Raw genomic sequence first — 17,620 nt, 5'->3', positions numbered from 1 at the left:
TCCCAGGGGAGGGGTAGGAGGAGTCCCAGGGGAGAGGAGCTATTGTAGCAGGCAGGCTGCAGACAGACAGACAGACAGACAGACAGACAGGCAGGCAGGCAGGCAGGCAGGCAGGCAGGCAGGCAGGCAGGCAGGCAGGCAGGCAGGCAGGCAGGCAGGCAGGCAGGCAGGAGTCCCAGGGGAGAGGAGCTATTGTAGCAGGCAGGCTGCAGACAGACAGACAGACAGACAGACAGACAGACAGGCAGGCAGGCAGGCAGGCAGGCAGGCAGGCAGGCAGGCAGGCAGGCAGGCAGGCAGGCAGGCAGGCAGGCAGGCAGGCAGGCAGGCAGGCAGGCAGGCAGGCAGGCAGGCAGGCAGGCAGGCAGGCAGGCAGGCAGGCAGGCAGGCAGGCAGACAGACAGACAGACAGACAGACAGATAGATAGATAGATAGATAGATAGATAGATAGATAGATAGATAGATAGATAGATAGATAGATAGATAGATAGATAGATAGATAGATAGATAGATAGATAGATAGATAGATAGATAGATAGATAGATAGATAGATAGATAGATAGATAGATAGATAGATTAGATAGATAGATAGGCTGGAGGGACTGCCAGGCTGAGCAATGGAATGGGGAAATTAAAAGGAAAAATGTCCCTCTGAAGCTTTTATGGAGTACGCCAATCTTCTCTTTCTCGTTCTCTCTCTCTCTCGCTCTCTCTCACTCTCCCTCATTCAGTCTCTCTCTCTCCCCATATCTTGCACTCAGTACAGAATGTTCTCCTTCTGAATCTAGAAGAGAACAAGAACAGTAGATGTGACTATAATAAAGCCTCTTTGTGCCAGGGAAGGGCTGTTTTGTTAAGGTGGAACATTGTAAAGCTGCAGACAGAGGGTAAGTCCCAAATTACACCTTATTACCTCTATGGTCCCTGGTCTAAAGTAGTGCACTATGTAGGGAATAGGGAGCCATAGGGCTCTGGTCAAAAGCAGTGCATTATGTACCCTAACATACCACACCATACACACTACCTAGTACACACTGCCTAGTACACACTGCCTAGTACACACCGCCCAGTACACCTGGAGTGTGTGAATACACTTGAACCTCACCTCACCTCACCCACAAGCCCACAAACACACACACACACACACTGTCACACAGACAGAAAATTGTAATCTTCTTGGTAATACGCTTTCCACTCTAAATCCTGCTTAGTGCCATTGTGGCAAAGGGACTGTAACAAGACTCCTGTACTCTGGAGGGGTGTGGAGAGAGGGAACGGGAGAATAGGGATGAGAGGAGGAGAGGAGGAGGAGGAGAGGGGGAACGGGAGAATAGGGATGAGAGGAGGAGAGGAGGAGGAGGAGAGGGGGAGGAAAGGGGGAAAGGAGGTGGTGAGGGAAGAGGGGGATTTGGGAGGCTAATATAAAAAGGTAGCAGAGGAGGGGGAGGGATTCCCTAGGGAGGGGTGTGTTGGGGATGGGTAGTGGGGGGGGGGGGGGTGATAGGGGGAGGGATATGGAGTGAGAAGGGGGTTGATGGGGTCTGGATATGGAGTGGGAAGGGGGGTGATGGGGGGAGGGATATGGAGTGGGAAGGGGGTTGATGGGGTCTGGATATGGAGTGGGAAGGGGGGTGATGGGGGGAGGGATATGGAGTGGGAAGGGGGAAGGGGGGTGATGGGGGGAGGGATATGGAGTGGGAAGGGGGAAGGGGGGTGATGGGGTCTGGATATGGAGTGGGAAGGGGGGTGATGGGGGGGAAATGGAGTGGGAAGGGGGAAGGGGGGTGATGGGGGGAGGGATATGGAGTGGGAAGGGGGAAGGGGGGTGATGGGGGGAGGGATATGGAGTGGGAAGGGGGGTGATGGGGGGAGGGATATGGAGTGGGAAGGGGGAAGGGGGGTGATGGGGTTGGGGATGTGAAGTCTGTGAGGGGAGGACAGGATGTAGAATTCACTGCTTTAGTCCCTTCCTGCACCGGGGGAATTTTCAGATACATTTTGTCAAATTAGCCAAGACGACCATGAATGATTAATGATCTGTGTTGATTGATTAGTCTTTTAGGAGTCTATAAATGATTACCAAATGGTTTTCATACGAAGTACGATTTTTATATTCTGTTGTTTGTAAGTGTCTGTCTTTCGTGCATGGCTTATACTGAAACTATATCGATCATTTAAAGGAAGATGGATACTGTATGTCAAGGAATGGTGTGTATCCTAGATTTAAATAAATTCATTAGGCTCTAATCTATGGCTTTCACATGACTGGGCAAGGGTGTAGCCATGGGTGGCCTGGGAGGGCATATGGGTGGGCCTGGGAGGGCATAGGCCCACCCACTGGGGAGCCAGGCCCAGAAAATCTGAATGAGTTTTCCCCCCCACAAAATAGCTTTATTATAGACAGAAATTCTCCTCAGCACACCCCCTCACCCTCCTCAGACGATCCCGCAGGTGAAGAAGCCGGATGTGGAGGTCCTGGGCTGGCGTAGTTACATGTGGTATGCGGATGTGAGGCCGTTTGGATGTACTGCCAAATTCTCAAAAAACAACTTTGGAGGCGGCTTATGGTAGAGAAATTAACACTCAATTTCCTGGCAACAGCTCTGTTGGACATTCCTGCAGTCAGCATGCCAGTGCACTGCGCCCTCAAAACTTGAGACATCTGTGGCATTGTGTTGTGTGACAAAACTGCACATTTTAGAAGGGCCTTTTATTGTCCCCGGCACAAGGTGCACCTGTGATCATGTTGTTTAATCAGCTTCTTGATATGCCACACCTGTCAGGTGGATGGATTATCTTGGCAATGGAGAAATGCTTACTAACGGGGATGTAAACAAAGCGCCACATTTTTGAGAGAAATAAGCTTTTTATGGGTATGGAACATTTCTGGGAACTTTTATTTCAGCTCATGAAACATGGGACCAACATTTTGCATTTTATATTTTGGTTGAGTATTGACTCACTCATTCCCTCTTAAACTGGATGTTTGGACCCTTTTTGTCTACCAGTACTGTATGTCACTGATCTCTCTCTTTTTGTTCTCTCTCTCTCTCTCTCTCTCTCTCTCCCTGTCTCTCTCTCTCTCTCTCACTGTCTCTCTCTCTCTCTGTCTCTCTCTGTCTCTCTCTCTCTCTGTCTCTCTGTCTCTCTCCCTCTCTCTCTCTCTCTCTCTCTCTCTGTCTCTCTCTCCCTGTCTCTCTCTCTCTCTTTCTTTCTCTCTGTCTCTCTCTCTCTCTCTCTCTCTCTCTCTCTCTGTCTCTCTCTGTCTCTCTCTCTCTCTCTCTGTCTCTCTCTGTCTCTCTCTCTCTCTCTCTCTCTCTCTCTCTCTCTCTCTCTCTCTCTCTCTCTCTCCTCTCTCTCTCTCTCTCTCTCTCTCTCTCTCTCTCTCTCTCTCTCTCTCCCTGTCTCTCTCTCTCTCTTTCTTTCTCTCTGTCTCTCTCTCTCTCTCTCTCTCTCTCTCTCCCTGTCTCTCTCTCTCCCTGTCTCTCTCTCTCTCTCACTGTCTCTCTCTCTCTCTCTCTCTCTCTCTCTCTCTCTCTCTCTCCCTCTCTCTCTCTCTCTCTCTCTCTCTCTGTGTCTCTCTCTCTCTCTCTCCCTGTCTCTCTCTCTCTCTCTCTCTCTCTCTCTCTCTCTCTCTGTCTCTCTCTCTCTCTCCCTGTCTCTCTCTCTCCCTGTCTCTCTCTCTCTCTCTGTCTCTCTCTCTCTCTCTCTCTCTCTCTCTATGTCTCTCTCTCTCTCTCTCTCTCTCTCCCTGTCTCTCTCTCTTTCTTTCTTTCTTTCTCTCTCTCTCTCTCTCTCTCTCTCTCTCTCTCTCTCTCTCTCTCTCTCTCTCTCTCTCTCTCTCTCTCTCTCTCTCTCTCTCTCTCTCTCTCTCTCTCTCTTTCTCTCCCTCTCTCCCTCTCTCCCTCCTCTCCAGAGCTCTGGGAGGTGCCGTTTGAGGACATCTCTGAGCTGCAGTGGGTAGGGAGCGGGGCCCAGGGGGCCGTCTTCCTGGGTAAACTCCACGGACAGGAAGTAGCTGTGAAGAAGGTTCGAGACATCAAGGAGACAGACATCAGACATCTGAGAAAACTCAAACACCCCAACATCATCACCTTCAAGTAAGAATACAGTACAGTAGAATACAGTACAGTCTAATACTGTAAAATACAGTACAGTAGAATACAGTAGAATACAGTACAGTAGAGTACAATAATGTAGAATACAGTACAGTAGAATACAGTACATTAGAGTATAATTCTGTAGAATACAGTACAGTACAATACAGTAGAATACAGTACAGTAGAGTATAATACAGTAGAATACAGTACAGTAGAATACTGTACAGTAAAGTATAATATAGTAGAAGACAACACAGTCCCTAGAACTATTCAAATGACTCAAACAAGAATATGATATTGAGGTACAGGAACGAACCTGTATCAGAGAAGGTCGACATCTGGTAAGAGAAAACACCTTACATTTTCCTTCGTGCTTTATAGCATTATTTAGTTTGATATCAACCCATCTGAAAAAGAGACCTGTTAATAGTAGAATACAATAGAATATACCCAGGCCCGTGCTATTTTTATTACCTTAATGGAGAACTGTGTTACTAATCCTCCCTTCCTTCTCTCCTTGCTCTTCCCTCTCCTCCCTCTCTGCTCTCCTCCATTCAGGGGTATCTGCACCCAGGCCCCGTGTTACTGTATCCTGATGGAGTACTGTGCCCAGGGCCAGCTGTACGAGGTGCTGAGGGCGGGTAGGAACATCACCCCCTCCCTGCTCATCGACTGGGCCATGGGCATGGCTGGAGGCATGAACTACCTCCACCTCCACAAGATCATACACAGAGACCTCAAGTCGCCCAAGTAAGTAGTCATGATAACTATGCTTTAACTTGGTGGCAGATCTATATGTGCTTGAGCCAATTACCTCTGTTGTGTTCCTTGTCATGCCAAACATATGGTGGAACAGGAAGTAGATAACATTGAATATGATATGGTTTAGGGGTGTTACCAGACCTCAATATCATATTCTTGTTTGAGTCATTTGAATAGTTCTAGGGACTGTGTTGTGTCTCTCTGTGACTACTGTACCTTCCCCTGACTGCCTCTCTGTATCTACTGTACCTTCCCCTGACTGTCTCTCTGTGGCTACTGTACCTTCCCCTGACTGTCTCTCTGTATCTACTGTACCTTCCCCTGACTGTCTCTCTGTGACTACTGTACCTTCCCCTGACTGTCTCTCTGTGACTACTGTACCTTCCCCTGACTGTCTCTCTGTATCTACTGTACCTTCCCCTGACTGTCTCTCTGTGGCTACTGTACCTTCCCCTGACTGTCTCTCTGTATCTACTGTACCTTCCCCTGACTGTCTCTCTGTGGCTACTGTACCTTCCCCTGACTGTCTCTCTGTATCTACTGTACCTTCCCCTGACTGTCTCTCTGTGACTACTGTACCTTCCCCTGACTGTCTCTCTGTGACTACTGTACCTTTCCCTGACTGTCTCTCTGTGACTACTGTACCTTCCCCTGACTGTCTCTCTGTGACTACTGTACCTTCCCCTGACTGTCTCTCTGTGGCTACTGTACCTTCCCCTGACTGTCTCTCTGTGACTACTGTACCTTCCCCTGACTGTCTCTCTGTATCTACTGTACCTTCCCCTGACTGTCTCTCTGTGACTACTGTACCTTCCCCTGACTGTCTCTCTGTGACTACTGTACCTTCCCCTGACTGCCTCTCTGTGGCTACTGTACCTTCCCCTGACTGTCTCTCTGTGACTACTGTACCTTCCCCTGACTGTCTCTCTGTGGGTACCGTACCTTCCCCTGACTGTGCTTGTATACTCTACTCTAGTATGTTGATCACCTATGATGATGCAGTGAAAATCTCTGACTTCGGGACGTCTAAGGAGATGAGTGATAAGAGCACCAAGATGTCGTTCGCCGGTACGGTGGCCTGGATGGCCCCAGAGGTGATCAGGAACGAACCTGTATCAGAGAAGGTCGACATCTGGTAAGAGAAAACACCTTCTTACATTTTCCTTCGTGCTTTATAGCATTATTTAGTTTGATATCAACCCATCTGAAAAAGAGACCTGTTAAAATAAAGGTTAAATAAAATAAAATCTTTACAAATCATTTAAGTATAATATTTATAATTTTAGCGACCGCTCTTATCCAGAGTGCCTTGAGCCGACCCTGCCTTTCTGTTTATCTATTTCTGTTTCCTTCTCCATCCATCCATACCTCCCTCCCTCCCTCCATCCCTCCCTCCCTCCATCCCTCCTAAGAGAGGAATGCTGGCTAATTCAATTATTGATTTGCCAGATGCTCTTGTGCTCTGGAGAGGCTGAAATATCCTTTCTATAGCCTGTGTCCTGGCCCTGGGCCTAGAGCACACTACACTGGATATGGGGAGGGCCTGATTTCACACTGATCCTACACGACGGAAAGATGAGAGAGTGATTTCTCCCAGAGTCGGATGGTAGAGTCTGATTTCCACACATTTTAACAGATTTTTTTGTGAACATTTTAGTAACACTCTAATTTAGGGTCTTACAATCAATGCTTTCAACTATATAAATGTAGGTCCATGATAATTTCTACACAGTTTTGATGTTTTTGTTTTCTCACTTAAATGTAGACTGACGTCGTTTTCCCCCCAAAACCCCCTGCGGGCCGGTTCAAATAGGCTCGAGTTTGACACGCGAACTGAAAGGAGAATGTAGACAGTATGTATCTGTATATTCTACATTACCGGTCTACATTATCTCCTGCCCTTATCGCTGTCTATTCTGAGAGAAAAGATGATTTGAGTTGTGCTGTTTGTTCTGTCTGGTCTGCCTTAACATGCTCTGACAGTTGGGCCAGACATCTGGCTATATATAAAAGTACATTGGGTCTACTGTAGACGATAAAATGAAAAGTAATTTGTACAAACTCCATTTAACGAGAGTGTTCCTCGGGAACCATTGCAATAAGGGCATTGTGACAAAGACTGTGGCAGTGAGACAACAAGGTTCTCTCCCTTTTACTGTCCTACTCTGGATAAATTTTAAATAAGATTTGGGTGTAGAGAAAATGAAATGGTTTCTTCAAGAATAACATAACAGGACAGAGAATGCTCCTTGTCTTTGAAAACATTGTAAAGAGTGACTGTGGTAGTTAGGCTAGCTTCTGCCTCCCAGTACCTTACTACCCCAACCCCAGTACCTTACTACCCCATGCCAGTACCCCATGCCAGTACCTTACTACCCCATGCCAGTACCTTACTACTCCATGCCAGTACCCCATGCCAGTACCCCATGCCAGTACCTTACTACCCCATGCCAGTACCCCATGCCAGTACCTCACTACCCCATGCCAGTACCTCACTACCCCATGTCAGTACCTTACTACCCCATGCCAGTACCTCACTACCCCATGCCAGTACCTTACTACCCCATGCCAGTACCCCATGCCAGTACCTCACTACCCCATGCCAGTACCTTACTACCCCATGCCAGTACCTTACTACCCCATGCCAGTACCTTACTACCCCATGCCAGTACCTTACTACCCCATGCCAGTACCTTACTACCCCATGCCAGTACCTTACTGCCCCATGCCAGTACCTTACTGCCCCATGCCAGTAACTCACTACACCATGCCAGTACCTTACTGCCCCATGCCAGTACCTTACTACCCCATGCCAGTACCTTACTACCCCATGCCAGTACCTTACTACCCCATGCCAGTACCTTACTACCCCATGCCAGTACCTTGCTACCCCATGCCAGTACCTTACTACCCCATGCCAGTACATTACTACCCCATGCCAGTACCTTACTACCCCATGCCAGTACCTTACTACCCCATGCCAGTACCTTACTACCCCATGCCAGTACCTTGCTACCCCATGCCAGTACCTCACTACCCCATGCCAGTACCCCATGCCAGTACCTCACTACCCCATGCCAGTACCTTACTACCCCATGCCAGTACCCCATGCCAGTACCCCATGCCAGTACCCCATGCCAGTACCTTACTACCCCATGCCAGTACCCCATGCCAGTACCTCACTACCCCATGCCAGTACCTTACTACCCCATGCCAGTACCTTACTACCCCATGCCAGTACCTCACTACCCCATGCCAGTACCTCACTACCCCATGCCAGTACCTTACTACCCCATGCCAGTACCTTACTACCCCATGCCAGTACCTCACTACCCCATGCCAGTACCTTACTACCCCATGCCAGTACCCCATGCCAGTACCCCATGCCAGTACCTCACTACCCCATGCCAGTACCCCATGCCAGTACCTCACTACCCCATGCCAGTACCCCATGCCAGTACCCCATGCCAGTACCTTACTACCCCATGCCAGTACCTCACTACCCCATGCCAGTACCTTACTACCCCATGCCAGTACCTCACTACCCCATGCCAGTACCCCATGCCAGTACCTTACTACCCCATGCCAGTACCTTACTACCCCATGCCAGTACCTTACTGCCCCATGCCAGTACCTCACTACCCCATGCCAGTACCTTACTACTCCATGCCAGTACCTTACTACCCCATGCCAGTACCTTACTACCCCATGCCAGTACCTTACTACTCCATGCCAGTACCTTACTACCCCATGCCAGTACCTTACTACCCCATGCCAGTACCTTACTACCCCATGCCAGTACCTTACTACCCCATGCCAGTACCTCACTACCCCATGCCAGTACCTCACTACCCCATGCCAGTACCTTACTACTCCATGCCAGTACCTTACTACCCCATGCCAGTACCTCACTACCCCATGCCAGTACCTCACTACCCCATGCCAGTACCTCACTACCCCATGCCAGTACCTTACTACTCCATGCCAGTACCTTACTACCCCATGCCAGTACCTTACTACCCCATGCCAGTACCTTACTACCCCATGCCAGTACCTTACTACCCCATGCCAGTACCTTACTACCCCATGCCAGTACCTCACTACCCCATGCCAGTACCCCATGCCAGGTCTACTGTAGCTTCCCACTCTATATCTCATAACAACTCTACACTATACATTCCTACAGTCGTCTGTGCCAGGTCTCCCCATGCTGAACCAATAACTTTAAACATTAAATTACAAATTGATCTGAGGAAGCAAAGTAAGAGCAGTGCTACAGCGAACTAACTCTCTCTCTTTCTTACACACACATGCTTCACTCATAGTATCACTCATTACATGCTTCACTCATTACATGCTTCAGTCATAGTATCACTCATTACATGCTTCACTCATTACATGCTTCACTCATAGTATTACTCATTACATGCTTCACTCATTACATGCTTCAGTCATAGTATCACTCATTACATGCTTCACTCATTACATGCTTCAGTCATAGTATTACTCATTACATGCTTCACTCATTACATGCTTCAGTCATAGTATCACTCATTACATGCTTCACTCATTACATGCTTCAGTCATAGTATCACTCATTACATGCTTCACTCATTACATGCTTCACTCATAGTATTACTCATTACATGCTTCACTCATTACATGCTTCAGTCATAGTATCACTCATTACATGCTTCACTCATTACATGCTTCAGTCATAGTATCACTCATTACATGCTTCACTCATTACATGCTTCAGTCATAGTATCACTCATTACATGCTTCACTCATTACATGCTTCAGTCATAGTATTACTCATTACATGCTTCACTCATTACATGCTTCAGTCATAGTATTACTCATTACATGCTTCACTCATTACATGCTTCACTCATTACATGCTTCACTCATAGTATTACTCATTACATGCTTCAGTCATTACATGCTTCACTCATTACATGCTTCAGTCATAGTATCACTCATTACATGCTTCACTCATTACATGCTTCAGTCATAGTATCACTCATTACATGCTTCACTCATTACATGCTTCAGTCATAGTATCACTCATTACATGCTTCACTCATTACATGCTTCAGTCATAGTATTACTCATTACATGCTTCACTCATTACATGCTTCAGTCATAGTATTACTCATTACATGCTTCACTCATTACATGCTTCACTCATTACATGCTTCACTCATAGTATTACTCATTACATGCTTCAGTCATTACATGCTTCACTCATAGTATTACTCATTACATGCTTCACTCATTACATGCTTCACTCATAGTATTACTCATTACATGCTTCACTCATAGTATTACTCATTACATGCTTCAGTCATAGTATTACTCATTACATGCTTCACTCATAGTATTACTCATTACATGCTTCACTCATTACATGCTTCACTCATAGTATTACTCATTACATGCTTCACTCATAGTATTACTCATTACATGCTTCAGTCATAGTATCACTCATTACATGCTTCACTCATTACATGCTTCAGTCATAGTATCACTCATTACATGCTTCACTCATTACATGCTTCAGTCATAGTATCACTCATTACATGCTTCACTCATTACATGCTTCAGTCATAGTATCACTCATTACATGCTTCAGTCATAGTATCACTCATTACATGCTTCAGTCATAGTATTACTCATTACATGCTTCACTCATTACATGCTTCACTCATTACATGCTTCAGTCATAGTATCACTCATTACATGCTTCAGTCATAGTATTACTCATTACATGCTTCACTCATTACATGCTTCACTCATTACATGCTTCAGTCATAGTATCACTCATTACATGCTTCAGTCATAGTATCACTCATTACATGCTTCAGTCATAGTATCACTCATTACATGCTTCAGTCATAGTATTACTCATTACATGCTTCACTCATTACATGCTTCACTCATTACATGCTTCAGTCATAGTATCACTCATTACATGCTTCAGTCATAGTATTACTCATTACATGCTTCAGTCATAGTATCACTCATTACATGCTTCAGTCATAGTATTACTCATTACATGCTTCACTCATTACATGCTTCACTCATTACATGCTTCAGTCATAGTATTACTCATTACATGCTTCACTCATTACATGCTTCACTCATTACATGCTTCAGTCATAGTATTACTCATTACATGCTTCACTCATTACATGCTTCAGTCATAGTATCACTCATTACATGCTTCAGTCATAGTATCACTCATTACATGCTTCAGTCATAGTATTACTCATTACATGCTTCAGTCATAGTATTACTCATCGTATAAAAAGGCAACAAATGGCTATTTATTAAGGGAACTACTCTAACCACAGGAGGTTGGTGGCAACTTCATTTGGGAAGAAGGGCTCGTGGTAATGGCTGGAGTGGAATAGGCGGAATGGTATCAAATACATCGCTCTGTTCCAGCCATTATTAAGAGCCGTCCTCCCCTCAGCAGCCCCCACTGACTCGAACACGCAATACATTATATGCCTGTAGAGGTAAACTACCCATTCTGTAGATTCTCATCGATAATAAACAAGTGGCCAGAGACAGAAGCTAAAAATAATCACATAAATACAACATTACTGTCTCCCTCCTATGCAAAGCTATTGGTGTTCTCTCCCTCCTATGCAAAGTTATTGGTGTTCTCTCCCTCCCACATGATGCTATTGGTGTTCTCTCCCTCCCACATGATGCTATTGGTGTTCTCTCCCTCCTATGCAAAGCTATTGGTGTTCTCTCCCTCCTATGCAAAGTTATTGGTGTTCTCTCCCTCCTATGCAAAGCTATTGGTGTTCTCTCCCTCCCACATGATGCTATTGGTGCTTTCTCCCTCCCACATGATGCTATTGGTGTTCTCTCCCTCCCACATGATGCTATTGGTGTTCTCTCCCTCCCACATGATGCTATTGGTGTTCTCTCCCTCCCACATGATGCTATTGGTGTTCTCTCCCTCCCACATGATGCTATTGGTGCTTTCTCCCTCCCACATGATGCTATTGGTGCTATCTCCCTCCCACATGATGCTATTGGTGCTTTCTCCCTCCCACATGATGCTATTGGTGCTATCTCCCTCCCACACAAAGCTATTGGTGCTTTCTCCCTCCCACATGATACTATTGGTGATTTCTACCTCCCACACAAAGCTATTGGTGCTTTCTCCCTCCCACATGATGCTATTGGTGCTTTTTTCCCTCCCACACAAAGCTATTGGTGCTTTCTCCCTCCCACACAGCTATTAGTGATTTCTCCCTCCCACACAAAGCTATTGGTGCTTTCTCCCTCCCCCACGATACTATTGGTGCGTACCAGAGTTGCCGTGGTGATCCAGATCCAAGGTGTCATCAACAACAACCTTTCCATAGTTACTCCCCTGGGACGGGACCTCCCTTATCCCCCATCCTCTACCCGACGGCAGGGGAAGAGCCACACCCTGGCACCGGGCAGACTGGGGCTAAAAGCCAGGGGAGCCCAGTACACACATAAACACACACTGACCGACTGGCACTTTTTACAGCGCACAAACATGTAGCCTACACAGCCTTGTTTTTGTATAAAATGGGAAACAATATTGTAAGCACGAGGGTATTAGGGTACATGGAAGAGGCTATAACGCAAACGATGCTGATGTTGTTTTTCACACTGGCTCCTGAAAACCCATCTTTACTGTATAGAAGTGTTCATTTAAAAGAGTAGTATGGACTCATGGCATCTCTCTCCTTCTCTCTGCAGGTCGTTTGGTGTGGTGCTATGGGAGATGTTGACCGGAGAGGTACCGTATAAAGACGTGGACTCCTCAGCCATCATCTGGGGGGTGGGAAACAATAGCCTGAACCTACCTGTCCCAGAGAGCTGCCCAGACGGATTCAAGATACTGCTGAGACAGTGCTGGTGAGACAGAGGGATGGGAGGGAGGGAGGGAGGGATGGGAGGGAGGGAGGGAGGGGGGAGGGAGGGAAGGAGGGCATAAAAGAGGGGGTGGGGGGACAGGGCATGAAAGAGGGGGTGGGGGGACAGGGCATAAAAGAGGGGGTGGGGACAGGGCATAAAAGAGGGGGTGGGGGGACAGGGCATAAAAGAGGGGGTGGGGGGACAGGGCATAAAAGAGGGGGTGGGGACAGGGCATAAAAGAGGGGTTGGGGGACAGGGCATAAAAGAGGGGGTGGGGACAGGGCATAAAAGAGGGGGTGGGGGGACAGGGCATAAAAGAGGGGGTGGGGGACAGGGCATGAACATGTTTAACAAATAGAAGAGGATTTTAAGTAATCAGAAGATGTAGATGTTGTACATTGTAGTTGTATTTAAAGATATGTGTGTATCTGCCTCCAGGAGCAGTAAGCCCAGGAACAGACCTTCATTCAGACAGATCCTACTGCACCTGGACATCGCCTCCGCTGACCTGCTGTCTACCCCACAGGAGACATACTTCAAATCTCAGGTACTGTCACATAAGTAAACAGAGTACTAGAATGGCCATTGACACGCTGGCAACATGACTACAGGACAGCTAACTTTAAATGAAATGTTCATTTTAGAGTTATAAAGGTTTATGTCACTAATATTTCCAAGAGAGGCACTTCTGTAAAACAAAATCACTGGAGCCCCCCCCCACAAAGTCAAATTGATTCAAAACATGAAATTAAACAGATTCATACATGATATTTAAGATACTAAACTCACTGTCAACTGCGTTTATTTTCAGCAAACTTAACGTGTAAATAAGATTCAACAACTGAGAAATAAACTAAACAAGTTTCACAGACATGTGACTAACAGAAATGGAATAATGTGTCCCTGAACAAAGGCGGTATCAACATCAAAAGTAACAGTCAGTATCTGGTGTGGCCACCAGCTGCATGAAGTACTGCAGTGCATCTCCTCCTCATGGACTGCACCAGATTTGCCAGATATTGCTGTGTGGATTGATGGAGGTATGCTGTGGAGTGATTGAAATGTGCATCAGAAAGGTATTGCAAAGTTGAGAAAAACATCAGGGATGATCATCAAACAATCTTATCCTGTGCAGATTTCTCACTCTTTCTCACTCCTACCGAGTCCTGCACAGCTTATGTGGTACGTGGAAACAGAACGCAGGTATAAGCTCCAGAGTCTAAGCGTTCGGGGTATGGGGCTCATAGTTGGTAATTCCTAGAATGAAAACTAATTCAAGAAACGCCAGAACCCGCTTTTATCTCTCTGTTTGTCCCAAGACGCTAAAGGTTATTTACATGACCACGGTTCTATGAAGTAAGTGGCACATTCAGCTGACTGAGGAAAACAAAACACGTTCTTTCAGATTATTACCGCGAGCCACCAATCAAGTCGCAGAGAGAAGCATGCGTCTCGCACGACGCGCAATGACTATGCCTGGTTTATGACTATGCCTGGTTTATGACAAAGGCCACTCTAGTATAGTAGTGAGTCTCTATGAATACAGAAGAATAAATACTGTTCCTACTAAAGCCAACTAGCAGCTCTTTCTCTCTCTCTCACTCAATACCAATTTCCCTGCTGTCTGTCGAGGAAAGATATATGTTGCCTTGTAAAATTACAAGCTGATGGACAAGTGCCCATGCATGCAATTACACAGGCAGTCACATAAGCACGACCCCAATAAACACACATCAGTTTTCCTGATTCATTTCCTTCTGGCTGCGTCCCGTTGCTTCTAAACCTGATGGCATCTAGTGACGCAAATACCAGCCCCATAACTGTCATCTCTCTGCCTCTCCTCCTTCCCTACTCCTCTCTCTGCCTCTCCTCCTTCCCTACTCCTCTCTCTGCCTCTCCTCCTTCCCTACTCCTCTTTCTGCCTCTCCTCCTTCCCTACTCCTCTCTCTGCCTCTCCTCCTTCCCTACTCCTCTCTCTCCTCCTTCCCTCCTCCTTTCTCTGCCTCTCCTCCTTCCCTACTCCTCTCTCTGTCTCTCCTCCTTCCCTACTCCTCTCTCTGCCTCTCCTCCTTTCCTACTCCTCTCTCTGTCTCTCCTCCTTCCCTACTCTCTCTGCCTCTCCTCCTTCCCTACTCCTCTCTCTGCCTCTCCTCCTTCCCTACTCCTCTCTCTGCCTCTCCTCCTTCCCTACTCCTCTCTCTGCCTCTCCTCCTTCCCTACTCTCTCTGCCTCTCCTCCTTCCCTACTCTCTCTGCCTCTCCTCCTTCCCTACTCTCTCTGCCTCTCCTCCTTCCCTACTCTCTCTGCCTCTCCTCCTTCCCTACTCCTCTCTCTGCCTCTCCTCCTTCCCTACTCTCTCTCCCTCTCCTCCTTCCCTACTCTCTCTGCCTCTCCTCCTTCCCTACTCTCTCTGCATCTCCTCCTTCCCTACTCTCTCTGCCTCTCCTCCTTCCCTACTCCTCTCTCTGCCTCTCCTCCTTCCCTACTCTCTCTCCCTCTCCTCCTTCCCTACTCTCTCTGCCTCTCCTCCTTCCCTACTCTCTCTCCATTTCCTCCTTCCCTACTCTCTCTGCCTCTCCTCCTTCCCTTCTCCTCTCTCTGCCTCTCCCCCTTCCCTACTCCTCTCTCTGCCTCTCCTCCTCTCTCTGCCTCTCCTCCTTCCCTTCTCTCTCTCCCTCTCCTCCTTCCCTACTCTCTCTGCCTCTCCTCCTTCCCTACTCTCTCTGCCTCTCCTCCTTCCCTACTCTCTCTGCCTCTCCTCCTTCCCTACTCCTCTCTCTGCCTCTCTTCCTTCCCTACTCTCTTTCTTCTCTCTCCCTCCCTTCTCCTCTCTCTCTTCTCTCTCCCTCCTTACTCCTCTCTCTCTCCTCCTTCCCTACACCTCTCTCTCTTCTCTCTCCCCCCCTTCTCCTCTCTCTCTTCATCTCCTCCTTTCCTACTCCTCTCTCTCTCTCTTCTCTCTGCCTCTCCTCCTACCCTACTCCTCTCTCTCCTTTACTTATCTCTCTCTCTTCTCTCTCACTTCCACTTTATTCTCTCCCCTCTCCTCTTCCTCCCCCTCTCTTTTCGCCTTTCCCTTTCTCTTCCCCTCCCGCCCCCTCCCTTTCTTCTCTCTTTCTTTCTCCACCCTCCCCCTTTCATCCTCTCCCCCTCTCCTCCCATAATGGATTTTTCTTGTGACGGCAGCAAGAAGTATTAGCTGCTACAGTCTATTCTATTGATTGCTTTAATGTGGAGGAGAGGCAGGTAGAAGGGGTTGGGAGGAGAGGAGAAGAGGTGGAGAGAAGGATGGGAGGAGGGAAGGAGAGGCAGGGAGGAGGGAAGGAGAGGCAGGGGAGGAGGGAAGGAGAGGCAGGGAGGAGGGGAGGAGAGGCAATGAGGAAGGAAGGAGAGGCAGGGAGGAAGGAAGGAGAGGCAGAGAGGAGGTAAGGATAGGCAGGGGAGGAGGGAAGGAGAGGCAGGGAAGGAGAGGCAGGGGAGGAGGGAAGGAGGGGCGGGGAAGGAGAGGCAGGGAGGAGGGGAGGAGAGGCAGGGGGGGGGAGGGAAGGAGAGGCAGGGAAGGAGAGGCAGGGAGGAGGGGAGGAGAGGCAGGGGGAGGGAAGGAGAGGCAGGGAGGAGGGAAGGAGAGGCAGGGAGGAGGGGAGGAGAGGCAGGGGGAGGGAAGGAGATGCAGGGAAGGAGAGGCAGGGAGGAGGGGAGGAGAGGCAGGGGGCGGGAAGGAGAGGCAGGGAGGGGGAGGCAGGGCAAGGAGGACATAAAGGAATGAAGGATGAGAGGGGTGGCTGCAGGCAGAGCAGAGTGCTCTCAAACTCCATTAGCTTAATAACAAGAGCCACACACACACAGATGGACCGTGACGGACGAATGGGTGTGCACACGACCACACACAAACACTCTCTTAGAAACCCTTATGTCCTTGGACAAGACTAGACAGACAGCAGCTAAAAAGGCACTTGTCAAAGTCAGAATGGTACACAGGCAGGAAAATGTCCACGGTGTATTTTCGTTCAGAAAGTGTTCTGAGATGCTCTGTGACATGGATTCATTTTGACTGACACACATGGTATGTCTATGCTGCTGTCTAACTGTTATGATTTACACTATAATCTGTGTTTTAACTGACACTATAATCTGTGTTTTAACTGACACTATATTCTGTGTTTTAACTGACACTATAATCTGTGGTTTAACTGACACTATAATCTGTATTGCTGTGTTTTAACTGACACTACAATCTGTGTTGCTGTGGTTTAACTGACACTGTAATCTGTGTTTTAACTGACACTATAATCTGTGGTTTAACTGACACTATAATCTGTGGTGCTGTGTTTTAACTGACACTATAATCTGTGATGCTGTTACGGTTTTCTTCCAATGAAAGAGAGGAGGACCAAAATGCAGCGTGGTTAATTCGATACATCTTTAATGAAGATGAACCACGAACAATACAAAAACGTAACGTGAAAACCGAAACAGCCTATACTGGTGCAAACTAACACAGAGACAGGAACAATCACCCACCAAACACTCAAAGAATATGGCTGCCTAAATATGTTTCCCAATCAGAGACAACGATAAACACCTGCCTCTGATTGAGAACCACTCTAGGCAACCATAGACTTACCTAGAGTACTACTCTAACCACAATCTCATAACTACAAACAACCCCAGACAAAACACACCACATAAATAAACCCATGTCACACCCTGGCCTGACCAAAATAATCAAGAAAACACAAAATACTAAGACCAGGGCGTGACAGATGCTGTGTTTTAACTGACACTATAATCTGTGATGCTGTGGTTTAACTGACACTATAATCTGTGATGCTGTGGTTTA

The 17,620-nt window shown here is 47.4% G+C and overlaps 1 protein-coding gene across 1 annotated transcript in view; it reads left to right on the top strand.

Moving 5' to 3' along the window:
- Positions 1–17,620, top strand: part of LOC139371435 (mitogen-activated protein kinase kinase kinase 12-like) — a 51,584-nt gene that overhangs the window by 14,090 nt on the left and 19,874 nt on the right. The window contains exons 3-7 of the mRNA XM_071111850.1: positions 3,918–4,101; positions 4,660–4,851; positions 5,840–5,998; positions 12,622–12,780; positions 13,219–13,327. Of these exons, the coding sequence (XP_070967951.1) occupies positions 3,918–4,101; positions 4,660–4,851; positions 5,840–5,998; positions 12,622–12,780; positions 13,219–13,327 (803 nt within the window). The remainder of the gene's footprint in view (positions 1–3,917; positions 4,102–4,659; positions 4,852–5,839; positions 5,999–12,621; positions 12,781–13,218; positions 13,328–17,620) is intronic.

Source organism: Oncorhynchus clarkii, chromosome 17, assembly GCF_045791955.1.
Source record: "Oncorhynchus clarkii lewisi isolate Uvic-CL-2024 chromosome 17, UVic_Ocla_1.0, whole genome shotgun sequence".
NCBI lineage: Eukaryota > Metazoa > Chordata > Actinopteri > Salmoniformes > Salmonidae > Oncorhynchus > Oncorhynchus clarkii.
This window is presented reverse-complemented; position numbering and strand designations above follow the sequence as displayed.